This window comes from Carassius carassius, chromosome 12 (assembly GCF_963082965.1).
Source record: "Carassius carassius chromosome 12, fCarCar2.1, whole genome shotgun sequence".
Taxonomy (NCBI): Eukaryota; Metazoa; Chordata; class Actinopteri; order Cypriniformes; family Cyprinidae; genus Carassius; species Carassius carassius.
The window spans coordinates 811,701-833,006 of NC_081766.1; the positions used below are offsets into that span (position 1 = coordinate 811,701).

A 21,306-nucleotide genomic window follows, 5' to 3' on the forward strand; every position below is an offset into this window, starting at 1 on the left:
TCAGGATGAGTTTGTGTCTTCATCAGGTTTGTAGAAATGTGTCACTGCATCAGTGTGTCATCAATGGATGCTCTGCAGTGAATGGGTGCCGTCACAATGAGAGTCTGATAAAAACATCACAATAATCCACAGCACTCCAGTCCATCTGTGAACATCTGGAGAAGACAAAAGATGAAACACATCCAGCATTAAGATGATTTTAACTCAAATAATCCATAATAACACTTCCTCCAGTGAAGAAGTGTTCTGGTCTGAATCAGGAGAGAAATCTGCACAGATCAAGCAGCGTTTAAACAGATCTAAACTAATCTGTGAGAGACGACAGCAGATGCACTTTTTCACTGGAGGAAGTGTTTTTATGGATGATAGACTCTATGTGTTTGAGTTAAAAACATCTGGATCTGTTTCATCTTTTGAGGAAATGAGTTCATTTCTGACTGATGCTGAGTGTGGTTTTATGTGGTAATATCCCAGATCCGTTTCATCATCTGCATGGACTGCATCATCAGCCTCCGAATAAAGAGATGCATCGGATGAAAACCTGCGTGAAGGTGTTTCATGATGCATGAGGAAGCGGTTGCCATGGAGACGTGGTCCTCTGAACAGCCAGTGAGCATTCTGATCCTAATCTGAGATGACAGGCTCCTCTGGTCCTGACGGATCCACGTCTCGATCTGTCCTTCAGCACACAGAGTCACACAGACCTGCTGAATCCAGCACAGAAACGACTGCATGTTTGACGACCTAGTGAGTTCTTCATCTCTTATTTGACCCACTTTCTCACTAAAGATGATCTGGCGTTCGGAGGTCTGGGTGTTTTGTTACAAGTAAAAAAAAAGGATGTTTTAGCCACTACATGGGTTTGTAACATTGACATAATGCTAGAAATAATCACATTTAATATATTCATATACACACTTCTGGAATAGTTTTTTTTATTATTATTATGATTTTGAAAGAGTCTCTTCTGGTCATCAAGGCTGCATTTATTTGATCAAAAATTAAAGTGTAATTTATTTCTGTGATGTACAGCTGTATTTTCATCATCATTACTCCAGTTATTATAGATTCTAATAATATGCATTTTGTACTGTATTTTTGATCAAATGTCCCTCGTTTAATGTGCATCAGAGGGATTTTCTGCTCCAGCGGGTGAAGAAGGTGCATCTGATGTCCTCAAGTGTTTGTGAGGAATCTCTCTCTGAACGTCTGTAGCTGATCTAGCGAAATGAAATGATCATTAACACACTAATCTGTGTGGCTCATCTGTGAGGAGCTCAGTCTTTTCCTGTCCTTCATTAATTCTCGATAGTGATTTAAGAAGCAGACTCTCCAGCAAACCCTCGTGACCCAGAACAGCTGCTGTGCGTCTCACTCGTCCTCCTGTTCTGGACACAGTCTCTCGTCTGACCTCAAGTCTTGCTCATTTGTTCACAGCTCTCCGGGGAATCCGTGGGATTCGTGTGTGAAGCGCCGGAGATCTGTGTGTTACAGCAATTACAAAGAACACTTTATTAATGTCACATTATTAATGATGTTGTGAATCAGATTTAGCATTAACATCCAAGTCTGATGTTCAATTCTCAACATTAAGTGACAGAAAAATAGCAACATATATGAACAGCTAACTTGAAACATTGTATCAAAGTTCCCTCAAAGTAACAAGCAAATGTGAATTCATTTAATAATGTTTTTAAATATGTTATTTATGGAACATTTAATAGATTCTAAGAACGTTTTGCCCATTAAGTAATAAAAATATATTTTAGAATGTTCTCTAGCATTCAATTTACATTTAATCATTTAGCAAACTTACAAATTAGAACAATATTTAAATGTGATTTTTATTAATTAAGACAAGCGTCTAACTAAAACATTCCAGAAAAAACAGTTCCATGAATGATTTAAAAATGATGTTTTTATGCTAACATTTTGAGAATATTAAAGACCAGATAATTCTGAACAAAATTTATAAGTTACTGGAAGAACATAACTTTGAGAGAACCTTGGCAGAACGTTCCAAGAACATTCAAAAGTAACATTACATTAATATTTGCTAAATCATACAAATGTGAGATTCCCTTAATATTCACATAAAAGTTCACATGAAACGTTTTTTGACATTTTGAACATTCAGAAATAAAGTTTTCATAACTTAATGGAAAAGCAAAAATATTAGTGAAAATATATGTTTACATGTTTTTAGCTGGAAATGGTGATTTTAAGTGGCTACACGTTACAACTCCTAGTCCAGGATCAACGTAATGCTTGTCTAGATCAGTGGAAAGACTGCCTCATGTGCACAAATTTAGATTTTCTGATTTTTATAACCAGTGGCTTCCTATAATACCTCTATGGAGGGGAAGAGAAGTATCAGTGTTTGAGTCTCTGAGGGTTAAAAGAGAAACACAAAGTGTGTCGTTCTGCTGATTTATGGATAAGAGCATCTGTTTGTAATTACAGTATTTTGGAGCCGTGTGTGTGTGTGTGTGTGTGTGTGTGTTCATTCAGCTCATTCTTGTGTCCTATAAACTCTAAATATAGTTTTCAAACAGATGCAGAAAAGGTAAATAATTAAGAGCAGCTGAACTTTATTTAAATCTGTTTAATTGATGGAAGCTAAACTAAAATTTAAATGAAAACATAAAATCTAAGAATAAAAACAATTAAAAATTCAAACAATTAATATATAGACATTAAAAAATAACTAATAAAAAGACAAAAAAATAAAATTACTAAAACTTGAACTAAAAATCTAAATTAGAACAAATTCTAATAATAAAAACGAATTCAAACAATTAATAAAAACTATATAGGCATTAAAAAATTAAAATTAAAAATGTAGAAATACAACAAATCACTAAAACATTAATAACAACAAATGAATTCATAATAATAACAAATGAAACTATTTAAATAAAATATAAACATAATTTTTCTGTTTCTTACCTTACAATATAAGGTAATGTGGTTATTTACACTTCAGAAAAATATAAGTGCATTTTTAACAGTATATGGGAAAATCCTGCAAAATAAATCAGAAAAACTATTGTGACGGGGTGAAGAAGCACACGACACGAGGGTCAAGGAAAGTTCCTCGAAGGGTGGATTTTATTGAGGTGGTGTAGGGAAAAATAGCCAACATGAGGGGTTTCCGGTGCTCAGTGCTCAGAAACACAGAGAATTATTAGCTGAGCCTTCTGGAGACATCTCTCACCTCTGTGTTCGACGACGCTGCTTATAAAGCCCGCTTCTGATGGGCTGCAGGTGTGACCGCTCAGCCCGTAATGAGCAGGTGCAGGTGTGTCTGCTCTGTTTCCAGGGCGACGCTGATGAGAGCTCGGGCCACGCATCACACTTACCCCCCCCCCCAAGCGTCGTCCTGTCCCCGTGGAGAAGCGGGGAAACTGGGGGAGGGTGGGGAGTGGAACCTGACAGACCTGCGAAAGCGGACCATATCCTTGAGAGACCGTCGACTTTCACGTTGGCCGTCCCCACTCGGTGTTGTACGGTGAAGTGGAAGTCCTGGAGCGCGAGGAACCACCGAGTCACCCTGGCGTTGATATCCTTCGCTCGGGCCATCCACTGTAGAGGGGCGTGGTCTGTAACCAGGGTGAAGTGGTGGCCGAGGAGGTAGTAGCGGAGCTCTAGGACTGCCCACTTGACTGCCAGTGCCTCCTTCTCGACGGTCGCATACCGTCGCCCCGCTGAGGTCAGCTTCCGGTTGATATAGATGACCGGGTGTTCCTCACCGTAGAGGACAATGGAGAGGACGGCTCCCAACCCGGTATAAGATGCATCCGTGTGCAACAGGAAGGGGCGATTGAAGTCGGGGGCCCTGAGCAAGGGCTCGGAGGTAGCCGTCGAACTCCGAGACTTCGTTCAGGCGGCGGAAGTCGTTGCAGAACCGGATGGTGCCGTCGGGCTTTGGGACCATAACAATGGGGCTGGACCCCACTAGGTCCATTCCGATCCGCTCGAAGGGCACCTCAATGATGGGCACCGGAATTAACGGGCTGGGTGGAGGGGTCCGTGGAGACGTCCGCTGGCAGGTGGGACAGGCCTGACAGAAATGTTTCATCTTGGCCTCCAGGTCCATCCAAAAATGGTCGCGTATGCGTTGGATGGTGTTCTGGGCCCCCAGGTGGCCGGCCATAGGATGGGCCAGTTCCAGCATCGCTCCTGTTTTGGTCCGTGGAACCACCAATAAAGTTTTCTCCTCCCCCCTCCGCTGGGCAACACAGTACAGCAGGCCGTTTTTGACCACGAAGTGAGGTGTTGGGTGGGGTGCCGGTTGGAGGTCCTTCCCATCGGCGACCCTGACTTGGGCCCAGCAGTGTTTGAGGCGGTCGTCCTCGTGCTACTCTCGGGCAAACGCCCCAGCCCCCGTTACCTGCTGAAAGAGGTCATAGTAGAGGTTAGGGTTATGAGGTGCAGACTCACCCTATCTGGGTTCCTACAGTTCCAGGTGGGGCTGACAGGCTGGCTCGCGGAGGCAAAGAGGCGGTTGAACCCCGGCCAATCCCTGCCGAGGGGGACCGGTACCGGCAGATCCTTGACGATGGCCAGGCACCAGGGGGTGCCATGATGGTGACGCGCCGTGCCGGTACTTTTTGAGTATCCATGGAGGAAGGACAAGAGTGACGGCGCTGCCTGAATCAAGGAGGGCGAGGACCGGCCGGCCATTTATCTTCACTTCCGCCCGTGGGGCCCCCTTTGGGGTTTCGGCGTGGACGGCACAGCCTGCCAGCCAAGCACGTCCAGGGGAGTGAGGAGTTTCGGTGGGCATGGGCTCATCCTGTGGCCCGGGAAACGCCGGCCTGCCGACTGGTCGCCCTCTGGCGTGCGTCGCTCCTGGACCACCCTCCGGGGAAAAGGCGGCGCTCGCTCCCCAGCCTCCCGGTGTTGGGTGGCCTCCGCCAGCTCGATGACCTCCACCAGCTCGTCGATGTTGGTGGGGGTGACGAGTGGGGCGGGGCCGAGGGACGTGGGAGCGAGGCCGGTGGAGTGTTTGGAGATGAGCTACACCTGTTCGACCCACCGGTCTCGAGGCCCACGGAGGAGATGGAAGGATATAAAACAGGAGCGACGACAGTGAAGGACGAGAGAGGACCAGGCCTGGACTTTATTTTAGGTTTTGGTTTTATTTTGTGCGCATCAGTCGTCCGTGAGGGGCTGGTGCGCTGTTTTGTGTTTATTTTGAATTATTAAAGTTTCATGTTGATTGTCCGCCGGTTCCCGCCTCCTTCTTCCCAATGATTATGAAGGTTTTATCATTACAGTGGGGTTCCGCATACCGGCCGCCTGCCGGAGAGGGCGGGTAAGGGCCCGTAGAAGGCAGTCTACTACAACGCACTCCGCTACCTGGTGTGCGGTGGGACCCCCGGCCAGTAGCCAATGTTGGGCGAGGCGTGAGAGGTCGGTAACTTGCGCACGGGCGGGCCGCCGTGGGTTATAGGACCAGTCATGAAATAGTTGGGCGGCACCGATGGGCGACAGCCCAACCCGCCCCAAGATTTCCTTTTTCAATTTTTCGTAAGAGCCGCTCCGCTGGGGGGTAAGCATGAAGTACGCCCGTTGCGCTTCTCCCGTCAGCAACGGCGCCACGATCCGTGCCCACTGGTCACTGGGCCACGCCTCCCGGACGGCGATCGCCTCGAACATCTGAAGAAATGTCTCGACGTCATCATGGGCCGTCATCTTTGGGATGAGTTGGGTAGCCTGGGCTCGGGGGTCAGGTAGCGGAGTTTGCAGGGCGGCCGCCATGAGGAGGGCGGCAAGCTCTCGTTCCGTTTCCCCTTGTCGGGAGGCCATGTGCTCCATAATCTGTTGCTGGCGGATGCTCATCTCGGTGAGGTGTTTTAACAGATCCTCCATCGTTGGGGGAGGAGCGCCACCTGGGGACGTGAGAAACAAGCCCGGAAAAAAAACGTCCGTCAATAAACCAAGTGAACGGTTGAACAGTGAACAGTGACGTAGTGGGACCCTGGTCGGTGACTTCTTCACTGTAATGCCCGCATTCTCCACCAGTGTGACGGGGTGAAGAAGCACACGACACGAGGGTCAAGGTAAGTTAGAGTGTAGTGTAGACACATTAAAAACACACAACAAAAAATTTATGAATACCTAAAAACAAAAAGCAATTCAATCAGTTTATAACAACTGACCTAAAAATAATTAAAACCATATAGACATATTTTAAAAACATAACATTTCAAAACGTTAACTCAAATTAAAATTAAATTGGAAAATATACAAATAAAAAATATTAACCAACTTAATTAATAAAAATTATAATAGTATCTGAGACTAAAATAACACTACTTTAGAGGAGAAAAAGTCTCCATTTGTACATCTGGATCAATATTAAACATTTAATTTTCTTTTCTTTTTATGGGTCTTTTCTCTTTTTTAAATAAAATAATGACAGACGTTTTTTTTTGTTTATTTTTGTTTTGCATGTTTACATTGGCCTTCTGTTGAAGAGCTGGGCTGTGTTTGTTTTCAGTGCAGCTTGACTTCAGCTGTTCTGCCGTCTCTTGGCTCATTACTGCAGCATTAATTGTTTTGGCAGCAGCAGCAGCGTCTGATGAAGGTCACAGAGACACTGAATATGAAATGAGAAAAAGACAGGGACATTAAATATGTGCTGATGAGCAGAGACACATCCAGAGAGCAGAGAGAAGAGAGTTTGTGATTACAGATGTTCTCTCAATCTCTCCGGAGAGTGCTCTGAGGGTTAAATATTTTTTCAAAAGCACAGGCCTGGTTTTCATGAACTGAAGACATTTGCTATGACAGGTCACTCAGTTCCCTCAACACACTGGACCATCATAGAGTCTGGACTCAGAGTCAAACTAAACTATTCTACAAGCCGTCGGCTGTTTAGAATCACATTCCAGTACTCAAATTAAAACATTATTCCTAAATGACAGTATTAACCTTCGACACAATAAATCACACAGATAACTGAACTGAGTCAGCTAAAGATCAAAACAAGAGTGAATCATCTTTTGACAGTACTTTATCGACGCTTCAGGTAACGATTACATCGAAATGTGACAGCCTTTTGTTTGAGACGTGATTCATTCTTTCAACCGATTCGTTCAAACACGCAGAGTCACTAGCCGCATTTTCACTGTCGGGCCAGTGCGAGCCAGGGCTTAAACCGGGCCAGGTGGGGCTAATAGCCTCGGGACAGTAGCACCAAGGCCAGAATAGCGCAGGGTTTCCACAGTCAGGGCCTGAAGCTCCGCTGCGCGTCACTAAAACACGCCCTTTACACGCCTCCCAGGAACAACGTCACACAACCTCATCATTTCACCAACAAAAAGAAGTTATCAGAAAACTAAGAATTAAGTCACTGGAACTAGCGTGATCACAAAACGAACATGATAAAAGTGGCCATGTGCTTGTATGCTTTGTTAAATATTCATATTCAAAAGCATCAATGTTTTACTATAGAATACGTGATACATTGATCATAATGAATTAATTGATCAGGACTCAAAATTAAATCACACAGGAATCACACAGAAATAAATGTATTTGTATTCTATTTATTTATTTTAAACGCTTATAAAAATAGCCGGCTTATTCAGTCGAGTCCGTTTCTGGTTATTTGTAGCAGTAGCCTATATACCTCACTTAGAATGAATGATATCTATCATCATTTAGAACCTAACCGCACGAAGTCTTTATGAACGAGTCATTGAATCATTCACTCAAACAAAAAAAGTGAATTAGTTCAAATTTACATTTTTTTCTATGCAAAAAATGTTAAATAGGCTACATTATCTTTCCCCCAGTCATCATTAAAATGTTTTTTTTTTCTGTAGGGTAATTGAGTCTGACATACTAACTACCTCAAAAATGGCGTTAGCTAAACTCTTTACATTAAGTTTTAATTTATATTTTGACATATATTCCCATATTTTGATTCATATGCCATATGCATTTTGTTTATAGCATTTTTAAATAGACTGAAGCAAAGATAGGAAAGACGGGATTGTCATTGTCAAAACTTTAGTAAATGTCATGTTGCTTAGCAGTCTAAAATAAACTTTATTTCCAGAATCATCAGCGAGTCGTTTTCACTACATATAAAAAAAAAACAATTCTCAATTTATTCAAAATATGCAGCTCTATGAAATGATTTGACTTTTATTTTCTTGTAATTATTTGTTACCTCGTTGGATGTTGTTGCTAAGGTGTTGCTATACGGTTCTGGGTGGTTACAAGGGTGTTGCAAAATGCAGATGCTAAGCTGCTCTAAATGTTGATTCTGTATTTGGTTGCTGAGATGTTCTGGGTGGTTGCCAGGGTGTTGCCATGCGGTTGCTGAGGTTTATTTGAGTAGTACTGATGCTATATATGGTTCCTGGGATGTTCTGGTGGTTATTATCTGTTACTTTGTAGGGCTATATTATTAAAATAGTTTAATTCAGTAACCTGCAACTTTGTGGATGCCTGAAAAAAAAAAAAGATATTTCTGCCATCTATACCACATTTCCAGATAAGAAAGAGACCCAATATAGCCATCATTTTTAACATTTCTGTCTGGATTTATTGTTTGATCAATCAAACGCTTTGATATAAAATTGATCTTTCTTAATATATTTTTGTAATTTTTGAGATGATAACTGGACGCCTCTCAATGACACAAACAGTACAGTGAGATCAAGTGTCATCAATGTAGCGAGCTCTTGTTGTGCAGTACGCAGTATGCAGCGCGCGACCCGCTGCTCCGGCCGATGGGCGTGGCCTCACACTGAACCCGAGCTTGATGAAGAAGAGCTGCTGCTCTCCTCCTCCTCAGATGATCAGACGATCAGCAGTGCTGGAGATGACAGAGAGTGATGGAGAAGAGCTACACAGCTTCGGTGAGCACAACCAAACCTTCCTTTGACTTCAGTCAAACACTTGTTAAATCATCGCTCTCTGAGAGGACATTAATAATCGCGTTACAGGCTTTCGTGCGCGTTTTAATGGATATCAGTAGGAAACAAACGGAGAGTAAATGGTGTGATAATGTCTGAAGTGATGAATGTGATTGTTACATTGCCTCATATTGACAGAATGACTGACATAATGTTTCATTGTAAACTCATAGAGTCCTGTTACAATGTTTCAGACATCATTTTGGCGTATGTTTTATTGTTTTGCACATGTTGCTTTTCATCTTTGTGCGCATTTGTGCATGATTTACTCTTTCAGCTGATTCTCTTCAGAAACATTAGAAAAACCGATTGAGGAACAGTAAATCAACAAAAACACTTTCTTAAAGTCTCATTTCAGCAGTTTTGCAAAGAGCGGATCCCAAAGATCTACATCCTCTTGAAATAATTACAGTAAATGACATGAGCACTCATTGTTAAGCTTATTATTATCATGGTTTTAAGCTCAACAGAAGAAAAATGTAATGGAAATCTCTCAAGGTGACCTTAAAGCTACATACTACAGTAGATTGTATTTTGATGTACTCTATATTCAGTCATGCACTGCTTTTTAACTCTGTGCACCACTAGAGCAGAAAAGAAGAACCCAAAAAAATCTCAATTCTGTCATGATTTCCTCGCTGTCTTGGATCTGAACGATTCCTGTGGTGGAATAAGGTTGTGTGAACTATATCCATGTCGGATGTGTTGAAGTCTTTCTTTGAGCTCAGAGGGTGGGTGGTGAAGTGAAGAACATCTAAAAATGCCCGTCCTCATAACAGGGTTGTGGGATTGTTTGGTGTGTCTGGCGCTGGCTTTAAAGCCGTATAGATCGGCTGTAGGGTGGAGTGTGCTGGAGTGTGTGCTTACTGTTCCGCTGTCTATAAACACAGAGACGAGCTTGTGATGAGAAGGAGATGAAGAGGACACGGTGTGTGAAGACACAGACCAGCGGACATTGACCAGGTCCATGATTCATAACTGTTTGCTGATCAGTATCTTCAATCTTTGTATTAAGTCAAGTCACCTTTATTTACATAGCACTTTAAATACACAAAATACATTGCGTCAAAGCAACTGAACAACATTCATTAAGAAAACAGTGTCAATAATGCAAAATGATAGTTAAAGGCATTTCATCATTGGATTCAGTGATGTCATCTCTGTTCAGTTAAATAGTGTCTGTTCATTTATTTGCAATCAAGTCAACGATATCGCTGTAGATGAAGTGTCCCCAACTAAGCAAGCCAGAGGCGACAGCGGCAAGGAACCGAAACTCCATCGGTGACAGAATGGAGAAAAAAACCTTGGGAGAAACCAGGCTCAGTTGGGGGGCCAGTTCTCCTCTGACCAGACGAAACCAGTAGTTCAATTCCAGGATGTAGCAAAGCCAGATTGTGCAGAAGAATCATCTGTTTCCTGTGGTCTTGTCCTGGTGCTCCTCTGAGACAAGGTCTTTACAGGGGATCTGTATCTGGGGCTCTAGTTGTCCTGGTCTCCGCTGTCTTTCAGGGATGTAGAGGTCCTTTCTAGGTGCTGATCCAGCATCTGGTCTGGATACGTACTGGATCCGGGTGATTGCAGTGACCCTCTGATCTGGACACAGACTGGATCTGGTGGCTACGGTGACCTCGGAACAAGAGAGAAACAGACTAATATTAGCGTAGATGCCATTCTTCTAATGATGTAGCAAGTACATAGGGTGTTATGGGAAGTGTTTCCGGTTCCGGTTTACCTAATTAATGCAGCCTAAAAATCCTTTAACGGATTTGGATAATAAAAGCATATTAGTATGTTATGTGTAAGCCAGGTTAAAGAGATGGGTCTTTAATCTAGATTTAAACTGCAAGAGTGTGTCTGCCTCCCGAACAATGTTAGGTAGGTTATTCCAGAGTTTAGGCGCCAAATAGGAAAAGGATCTGCCGCCCGCAGTTGATTTTGATATTCTAGGTATTATCAAATTGCCTGAGTTTTGAGAACGTAGCGGACGTAGAGGATTATAATGTAAAAGGAGCTCATTCAAATACTGAGGCGCTAAACCATTCAGGGCTTTAATAGGAATAAGCAAGATTACTCTAAGACAAGCATTGGGGTAGTTTTTTCTCACTCCAGGACTTAAGGATGTTAAGGATGTTGCTACTGTATGTGTTTGTTGGGATGTTCTGGGTGGTTGCTAGGGTGTTGCTATGCAGTTGCTAAGGTGTTCAGAGTGTTGTTACTGTAAATGCTTTATAGTATGTTCTTGGTGGTTGCTAGGGTGTTGCTATGCAGTTGCTAAGGTGTTCTGAGTGTTGCTACTGTATGTGTTTGTTGGGATGTTCTGGGTGGTTGCTAGGGTGTTGCTATGCAGTTGCTAAGGTGTTCAGAGTGTTGTTACTGTAAATGCTTTATAGTATGTTCTTGGTGGTTGCTAGGGTGTTGCTATGCAGTTGCTAAGATGTTCTGAGTGTTGCTACTGTATGTGGTTGTTGGGGTGTTGTGAGTGGTTGCTAGGGTGTTGCTATGCAGTTGGTTTGGTGTTCTGTGTACCTTCCCTTTAAATATGGAGAGCTACATTGTAAAACTGCAAAATGCTTGTTTAATAAATCTAGAGATCAGACTTATGCCAGATTAATGTGGTTGATTTGGGTTTAATTTCCCACAGGTTGTTGTTGTCATATCATTGTCATTTATTGCTACAGTGTGGACATGTTGAAAGCGCCTGTGAAGCGTCACGACCCCAGTCGGCCCTCACTGATGTTCTCTGAAGGGGGTCTGACTCACGTCTGTCATTCGTAGACGCTGACATTTCCACCGACCGTGTGTCATGACGGTTTTACTGAAGACTTTTCATGCCATGAATTATTCATGCAAACATCACTGTACGGCACGCATAATTCTGAGGGATTAGGCAAATTGAAATCCTGCTTGCAAAGGTGAATAATACATTAGTCAGTGCAATTAGGCGATGTCATCTGCATCTGTAATTGATTACTTGATTGGAATGTGTAAGCAGGTCCGTGAAGCAGTGCATGTGAAATCCATAGACTGTATAAAAACATGGACGTAGTGTCCGTGACGTCACCCATAGACTCCTGAAGTGTGTTTTTGAAGCCTAAAGTGTGTAGAGCGTAAACGCAAAGGAGGAGCAGGGAGGGAACGTATAAAAATGAGAAAAGCCCTGGCCACAGACGCAGCAAGTTACTGCAAAATCCCAGCCATGTTCGCCAGGGAGCAGGTCGTCAGAATTACATTTATATTTACTAGGGATGGGAAGGTTCACTGAAAAAACCGAACCGTTCGGTTCTCCACACACGGTTCGGCACGCGCTGGGACCGCTGTTCAGCTTAAATCTGACAAAGCATCTGTAATATTAACACGTAAAACAAACAAGGTTCAGCTAATATATGTTTCTGTTGATGGATGCGCATTCTGGATTCCCAGACATTACCCTGGGCAAATCATTCACTCTTGTTCAATACTAATACTAACACTGGATCGGTGCATTATTTTAAAGTGACAGTCTTTATATTAATCGAACAGCAACAACAAAGAAAACACTCACTGCTCTTGATTAAAAAGCTTTTGTAACTTTAATAAAGAATAATCTTTTAAGTTATAGTCCAAAATGCAATGTTGTTTAACATTGTCATTCCTTACCTACTTATTTGTATTTTTTTGTATTTTTATTCTTTTATTATGTGTTTTATGTTCTGTCGCTGTCATTCTGTTGTACTGTGGAGCTTCTCTCACGAAAACAAATTGCTCGTATGTGTAAACATAGCTGGCAATAAAGCTCATTCTGATTACTTTATTCAATTTCTGTACCTAAAAACTAATGCAAGACCAACCTAAAGAAAACCTGAAAGTCAGTTTATTTTATTTGTATCTTTACTCTATTGTATTTATTTGTGCTGTTGCTTCTAGTTAGAATATTCTTAATAATATGATAAAATATATATTTTTTGAAAGTGTAGTTTTTCCATGCTACCAGCTTCCAATGAGATCCACCTCAATCTGTCAGGAACTCACTGTTAAATCTGTAATTTCAGATGGTGAGTGTTTTTCATATCCATCTGTTTGTATGAAGCATCTGCTTCCATCATTGACTGGAATCATCTGAAATATGACAAACAAATGAGAACAACTGCGTGTGTTCTTAAAAACAGATGCAGTGTTAATAAAAGATCATAATTAAAAACGCAATATGTTGAGCAAAAATAGATCAGCTTTGCTTCATAATGAAAGCTGTGCTGACTCAGGACTATAAAATGAATATGGAAAGTGGATTATATCATATGATAAAAACTGATTGAGTTCATATTGCAGACTCTTGTGTCTCTTGGCAAATGTGAGCACAGTTTGAGACACTGTTGAGATCTCTTCTGAAACTCTAGAGGAGTTTTTCCTTTTCTTTTTCATCACACTTTGCTCTCCACTGAACCTCATTTCTGTCTAGCAGAGACTACTGAAATATTGACTCTGCAAAACTGATTTTCTTACTTAGTGTTTAGGTATGGGTATCTAAAAATGTCTTAATTCAAGAACAGGGTTATTATTGTTAACTAAATGTAAAATGAAAACCTCAAAACAATTTAGATTGTTTTGAGAAAAAAAGAGAAAAAAGTCACCTTATTTTATGTTTGATGTACTAAAATAAACAAAAAAAAATCATTCATATGTTAAACAATTATAATAATTACAAAAACACACCAGAAAAATGACTAAAACAAACTAAAATAGTAAAATGTAACTCAAAGTATTAATAAAAATATAATAGTATATCAATGATACTAAAATAACACAGTTTAAGATGCGTTTACTTGAGATGCACAATGACCTTTAGTTAAAAGTCATAAATGAAAATGCATTAAAAAAAGAAAAAAACAATCCGTCAGTAGCGTCAGAAAAATGATCTTGTTTTGTCTTACTAATATTAGTAACTACTAATTAATTATTTTTTTATTTTTTTTAACAATGAACTGTTCATTTTAATCCATTTTTCAGAAAAAAAGTCTTTGAAGTAGATGTATCATAATCAGTGTTATTTTAGATATTTGTAGTGAAAAATCCTCATTAATGATTCTAGATGAGTTATTCAGTCATATTTTTTTTGTGTATGATGTGTACTCTTTCTGTCCCGCCCACAGGATGATTGACAGCCTCGTGACCCAATAGACAGGATGATCGCTACCGGCGGGCTGCTGAGGATTTCCCGTCGCCAGGACTCGCTGCGAACCAAGAACCACGCGGAGAACAAGAAGAAGCGGAAAGCTAGGAAGAAGCGCAAGAACGACGTGGTGGTGGTGAAGGGCAAAGTGAAGCTGTGCTCCGTCTCTGGGCTGGTGGCAGCGCTGGGGGTCTTGATCCTGATGATCGGCATCACCATGGCCGTACTGGGATACTGGCCCAGAGAGAGGAACCACCAGAAATTCATCAAACCCGTGCCACAAATAATAACCGAGAACTTTACGAGCAATAACGAGTTAGTGAAGTCAAACGCCTCATCTGGCTTCTTCAGAAGTCTGCTTGTGAGATATTTATACTCGGACAACCTCAAAGTCTTCGGACCGTTAGTGATGGGCATCGGGATTTTCCTCTTCATCTGCGCCAACGCGGTTCTCCACGAGGATCGTGATAAGAAAACCAAAATCATCAACCTGCGAGACATTTACTCCACAGTCATCGATATCCACAGTTTGCGCACCAAAGACTGCGTCCCATTCAACGGCCTCATCAGCTACATGCAGTCGAAGAGCGATAAACCCGCGTCTCCACAAAACACCAGATGCCCATCGTCTGCGAGAAAACACAGCTTGTTTGCGAAGCACCCGTCGTTTGCGGACACGATCTATAGCATACATCACGGAGCCGAGTGGGAGACGCACTCCATCGTCACGTCGTCGCTCAATGCCTTCACGCTCCCCGTCATCAAACTCAACAACTGCGACATGCAGGAGAACGAACCTCCGCGGCGTAAGAGCTGTGGCGCGGCGGTGGAGACCAAAGCGGAGGTCTCGAGGACACGGATGTCTCTTTCCCAGGATTCAAAGCTCAACATGGCGCAGCTGCAGGTCGCGGGGTCACACCTGTCTCTGGACACGCTGAAGGAGGATCCGTGCCTCAGGTGTTTGGACGAGAGCTCACGCAGGTTCAGCTGTCCCAGACTGGAGCGATCGGGCAGCAAGGGCTACATTAAACTGGGAGGAGATTCATTTGAGACGCCTGACAGGGGACGAGAGGAGAAAACCCAGACACGTTTGCAAAAACTCACTGCGTCATTGTCACATTTATAAAAGACGATTGTGATAAACACTTCTAACCCTGTAAAGCCTGACTTAATAAAGCAGTAAGCCCAATGAAGCCGTGGTTTACAGTGAATTTCTAACAGCTGAGGTGTGTTGTTATAGCTGTTATAAAATCACTGTAATCCACGGCTGCACAGGACTTACTGCTTTTACAAAACGGTTATTCCATATATACGTAGTAAGGTTTCACAAAATAAAACAGATCAAATAAAGTAAAACAGTATTGTTCCACCAAACAATGTAGCTCCTCAGAATCAGTTGTGGTTGTTACAAAGTGGTTGCCGAGCAACACACAGAAGTAAACAAAGGTGAATGTTACTTTGTAGCATCTTTCACAAGAGCTTTGAACGTGGCTCAGCCAATCAGAATCAAGAACCTGAACTATCCATTTTTAAAGAACCTTTAGAAGATAAATTGTTTGCATATGCATTTATGTTTTGTATCATCAGGCTTTTATCGCTCATATGAAGCTCATTTTTACTCAAACTGAGCAAAAATATGAATTTGCTGCAGATGTTGATATTTATATGATGCTTGTGATGTAAATCAGTGAGATCTTTCTAACAGTAGAGCAGATGCTGATATAAACTGATGTAAATATATCTCCAGTAATGAGATGAGATGTAAATGATCCGCACATATAACACTGAAGAAATCAAGGCTCCTCAGAAGATGTGAGATGTTCTGGAGGCTTGTGAAGATCATTCCTCCGCTGAGGAAGAGTGAAAGTAAAGCTTCTGGAAACAAACGCTCCTCAAAAGTTCAGGTTTGAGACTCTAAAACATGATTGATGGAGAATCAAGTAAAGCTGAGCTGCTTCAGTCCAGGAAGAGTTCATCTGGAGATATTACTGACCTTATTCTGACCTTTACTTGATCACAATCAGACAAGATTTGAGTCGAGATTTACACTAAATCAGAGACAGAAGACGTGGAGGAGATCATCAGGTAAAAACAGCAGAATGTCCTCGTGTTCATCACCCTTTACTCTATCAGATATAGCAGGCTTTATAGGGTTAACAAGGTTTATTTTTCAAATTAATTCTGTTTTTTTTCTATTCATCTGTGAATCCTGAAAAATAAAATGCATCACAGTTTCCACAAACATATTGTGCAACACTGATAATAATCAGAAATGTGTCTCGAGCAGTAAATCATCATGTTATTCTGATTTCTGAAGATCATGTGACACTGAAGACTGGAGGAATGATGCTGAAAATACAGCGGAGCATCACAGAAATAAATTACACTTTAACACAGATTCACACAGAAAACAGATGTTATAGATTATAATATTATATCTGTATTTTTGATCCAGTAATGCATCCTTGACTCCTACAGAAACAGTCGTGAAGCTTCTGTATGTAGTTCAGATGAAGACAGATTTCAGAAGAAACTCTATTCAGGCCGGACGAATGAACAATAGAAAATGTGCGAGATCTTAATATCAGATGCAGATGTTGTGGATTAGATATATTTGAGGACATTAGCCATGAACACATACAGCACCTGAAGTCTAATGATGTTGTGTGTTTCTATATGAACATGTCTCTAGTTCTAGATCGAGCTCTTGTGTTATTATTCCTCCCTTCGGAGTATTCCTGGATTTGTTAGGTTTCTGTTGTTGTAAAGGCAGAGTCACGTCACGTTCTTGAAGGAGGACAGTCTCGTGAAGTGAAGAGCAGATCCAGATGTTCTCCATCGTTGCTGAACTCCTAACATCTTACTGTATGAACTTCAGCAGAAGAACATCTCTATATTTACCTGTAAATGAGTCATTTGAGGGTGTAGGCGATGCAGGTTATTATTACACTAAACGTTTATGCATTTTTTTTTTTGTTGTTATATTTAATGTAGCAAATTAAGATTTTCAACCGGAAAATGTTTCGCCTGAATCTTTTCCTTTCTCTCTTTCTTTCTTTCTTTCTTTTCTTTTAAATTTTTGTTTTTAAAAAAATTGTTTTCTCTCATTTTTGTTTTTCTTTTCTTTTTTCTTTCATTTAATTTCTGTCTTTTTCTCTTTTTCTTTATACGTCTTTCATCTATTTTCTTTAATTTGTTTTATTGTTTTATTTTTCCTTTAATTAAATTGTCTTTTTTCATTTTCTCTCTTTCTTTCTTTCTTTCTTTTCTTTTTTTATAGTTTTTCTCTCATTTTCTTTTTCTTTTGGGGGGGGGGGTTCTTACTTTTTAATAATAATTTCTGTCTTTTTATTTGTTAAGTCTTTCATTTATTTTCTTTCATTTGTTTTATTTTTCCTTTAATTTAATTTCTTTTTCCTTTTTTCTTTGTTTCTTTCTTTTCTTTATAGTTTTTTCTTTACTTTTTTTCTTTTTTTATTGTTTTTCTCTCTTTTTATTTTCTTTTTTGGTTTTCTTACTTTTTTCATTTAATTTCTATCTTTTTCTGTTTTTTTCTTTTTTAAGTCTTTCATTTATTTTCTTTCATTTGTTTCATTGTTTAATTTTTTTCCCCTTTCATTTAATTTCTTTTTCCTTTTCTCTTTTTTTCTTTCTTTCTTTTCTTTTTTCTTTTTTTATTGTTTTTCTCTTATTTTCTTTTTCTTTTTTGGTTTTTTTTTATTAAATTTCTTTTCTCTCTTTTATTTCTTTTCTTTATATTTCTATTTGCATATTAACCTTTCTTTTTTCTCTTATTTTTTTAATTAAATGTATTTACTTTCATTTTATTTTCTGTTGCTTACTTTTTCTGTCATTTAGTTTCTTTTTCTCTTTTTGTATTCTCTCCAGTGTTTTTGTGTTGCGTGTGTAATGTTATCTGTACTGTACATCAGTAACATGTGATTTTAAGAGTTAGTTCACATGAATCTCCTCATTAGTTGTTTTAATTCCTGATGTAGAAAAGCGTTGTGCCTTTTGACAAACTGTTTTGTGTTGCTCCGATCTATAGCTGTGTATTAAGACTCCAAAATTCACTGTGTATCTATTAGAACGTTTTATATGTTTATTATAAAATGACATCAACGTTTGCTGTAATCACGACTAGATCCTGAGACTGGATTTAAAGTCTTTGTCCATGTAGGACAGCACTGATATTAATGTGTTCAGATGTGATAAACACACACAGCTCACATTATGCAACTCTGCACATGCTGTTTTGTACGTTCACTCATTAGTAATGAGCAGATGTTACACAAAGGGCAATAAGTGATGTATAGCTGAGGACTCAGGTGTGTAGATTCACTGTTTCAGGTACTTTGTTCTGATTCTGGGTTTGTATCAGTTTGATAGTTTTAGCTGCTACATTAAAATAAAGTTCTTTGAGTTAATATTGTGCTGCACTGATCTTCTTAGTGTTAGAAATAGATTTATCCTGACATCTAGTGGAGAACCATGGTTAGTGATTCTCTCTCTCTCTCTCTCTCTCTCTCTCTCTCTCTCTCTCTCTCTCTCTCTCTCTCTCTCTCTCTCTCTCACACACACACACAGTGGATAATAAAATCAAGGAGATAGGCTGAACTCTTTTTCCGGTTCTTCTGTAACACACAAAGATGTCAAAAATATGTAAAAAATGCGATTGATTAAATGTTTCTGTTTTTATTTTTATAAAATAAATTTACAAATAACAATATACAAATAATAATTATTAAATTATAATTAAATGTAATTATAAAAAATATATTTATTTATTTATAAAACATTTAACACATTTAAAATATAATATATATAAACTATAATATATATTAACCAACTATATATTTATTTATATATTTAATTTATAATAAAAAAACAAGTCACTGATATGACGCCAGGGAGGAGGAGACTATCAGGGCGTGGTTAAGACGCCAGCGAACCAATAGCAGGAAACGGGGGCGTGGCCTTCCCGCCCCAGCCTCCGCCCCAGGAAACTTGTGAATGAGAAGTGGCTCTTCAGGTGAGACGCTCTTTCTTCTCGAGTGTTTGGAGTTCAAACAGGATCAAAGGATCTTCTGAGTCAGGTGATGTCGATTTCCCACAGTTCAAAGACTTTGTCTCGTAGTCTACTAACGCATTTGAGGAATAATTTCATCTATGATGCTATTATGTAAATATCATGTGACATTAGAAACTCAGCTAACCTTTGCTATTAAACTACAGAAAAAGATGATGTACTTCCAGATTACTAGAATCGTCAGATATAATGGACTTATGTTTCTAAACACACACACAAACAAACAAACAAACTGGATTTAAAATGATTGACATGTTTTCAATTACTGACAAATTTTACATAAAAATCTTGATTCAAGCTTTCAGGTTTTGCTTTCAACATTTTTAATTGCCTTGTTGACACTACGTGACTTTTAGTAGTATATTATTCCTTTGATTTTCATGTAGTCTCAGTTAATATAAGCTCCTAACAGCGGTGTGTGTGATAAATCCTCAGAATGTTGTTTTTGATGGCCGTTGCAGGACACAGTAGCTGTGATACTGGTTTAGTCTAATGCTTCATCTGTTTGAGATCTTGTCGCTGTCTCTTTCTCTTTCCTCTTTCTCTACGGGCTCGTGGTGATCCGGACGGGTTGGTGCGCCGCTGGTGAGTCACTTTCCAGAAGAAACACTCTTTCTTTCACCGGCCTGTGGTCAGCAGATATCTGTGACTTCCCACAAAAGCTCCTTTGATGTATTTGTAGCACAGGAAAACCCCAAATCTGCCAGATTATACTGGTTCAGATTCACTCTGACATGGGTTTAGTGATTTCAGCTCAAGTCATTAGGGGAAATGAAGAATGCCTGCTGTTAGCCACAGCCGATGGTCAGATATCAGACAGCTGATGCTTTATCAATCTGTCACTGCACAGAAGGAACATCTCCAGAGGGAAACTGACTCTGAGCGATAACTTCTAGAGCTGGTGTGATCGCAGAGGTTCTTCATTAACGGAATATGCTTTTGTTAAAGCCATTATTTTTTAAATATTCATGTTAAATAGTGAAATTCGTGATGAAAAACTCCTTCATCCAATGATAATAAACAGAAAATCCACCGATCAGAGAGTCACAGCCAGGACACTGTGCCAAAAACACATAATATCTGTTATACATGTATGCAAATTTAGGAATGAATGTACAATTGGCTGTGTGTGTGAGAGAGAGAGAGAGAGAGAGAGAGAGAGAGAGTGAGTGTGAGTGTGTGTGTGTGTGTGTGTGTGTGTTAGTGAGTGTGTGTGTGTGTGTGTGTGTGTGTGTGTGTGAGAGAGAGAGAGTGAGTGAGTGTGTGTAAGAGAGTGTGTGTGTTTGTGAGTGTGTGTGAGCCTGAGTGTTAGTGTGTGTGTATGTGTGTGTGTGTGTGTGTGTGAGAGAGAGAGAGAGAGAGAGTGAGTGTGAGTGTGTGTGTGTGTGTGTGTGTGTGTTAGTGAGTGTGTGTGTGTGTGTGTGTGTGTGTGAGAGAGAGAGAGTGAGTGAGTGAGTGTGTGTAAGAGAGTGTGTGTGTTTGTGAGTGTGTGTGAGCCTGAGTGTGTGAGCCTGAGTGTTAGTGTGTGTGTGTGTGTGTGTGTGTGTGTGAGAGAGAGAGAGTGTGTGTTAGTGTTAGTGTGTGTGTGTGAGAGCGAGAGCGAGAGAGTGTGTGAGCCTGAGTGTGTGTGTGTGTGTGTGTGTGTGTGAGAGAGAGTGTGTGAGCCTGAGTGTGTGTAAGTGTGCGCATGTGTGTGTGCGTGTGTGTGCCTGAGTGTGTGTGCGTGAGTGTGTGTGAGCCTGAGTGTGTGTGCGTGAGTGTTAGTGCGTGTGTGTGTGTGTGTGTGTGTGTGTGTGCGTGTGTGCCTGAGTGTGTGTGCGTGAGTGTTAGTGCGTGTGTGTGTGCCTGTGTGTGTGTGTGTGTGCTGAGTGTGTGTGTGTGTGTGTGTGTGTGTGTGTGTGTGTGTGTGTGTGTGTGTGTGTGAGAGAGAGAGAGAGTGTGTGAGCCTGAGTGTGTGTTAGTGTGTGCGTGTGTGTGTGTCTGAGAGTGTGTGAGCCTGAGTGTGCGTGTGTTTGTGTGTGTGTGTGTGTGTGTGTGTGAGTGAGTGAGTGAGTAAGTGTGTGTGTGTGAGTGAGTGATAGTGAGTGAGTAAGTGTGTGTGTGTGTGTGTGTGTGTGTGTGTGTTTGAGTCA

At 40.6% G+C, this 21,306-nt stretch overlaps 2 protein-coding genes across 2 annotated transcripts in view; both read left to right on the forward strand.

The window, feature by feature from the left end:
- The first annotated feature begins 8,831 nt into the window (after positions 1 to 8,831).
- LOC132154088 (transmembrane protein 200C-like) lies at positions 8,832 to 15,276 on the forward strand. Its single transcript, XM_059562718.1, has 2 exons — positions 8,832 to 8,882; positions 14,066 to 15,276. Exon 2 carries the CDS (start codon positions 14,099 to 14,101, stop codon positions 15,209 to 15,211), a length of 1,113 nt encoding a protein of 370 aa, XP_059418701.1. The 5' UTR covers positions 8,832 to 8,882; positions 14,066 to 14,098; the 3' UTR covers positions 15,212 to 15,276.
- Positions 15,277 to 19,085: 3,809 nt separating this feature from the next.
- The window catches only part of LOC132154398 (band 4.1-like protein 3), a 37,611-nt gene continuing 35,390 nt past the window's right edge, over positions 19,086 to 21,306 (forward strand). The window contains exon 1 of the mRNA XM_059562931.1: positions 19,086 to 19,181. The gene's annotated coding sequence lies outside the window, so the exon portion shown is untranslated. The remainder of the gene's footprint in view (positions 19,182 to 21,306) is intronic.

Bases quoted from the DNA above. Each gene is read 5' to 3' on its own strand.
- LOC132154088 (XM_059562718.1), top strand. From the start codon at position 14,099: ATGATCGCTACCGGCGGGCTGCTGAGGATTTCCCGTCGCCAGGACTCG.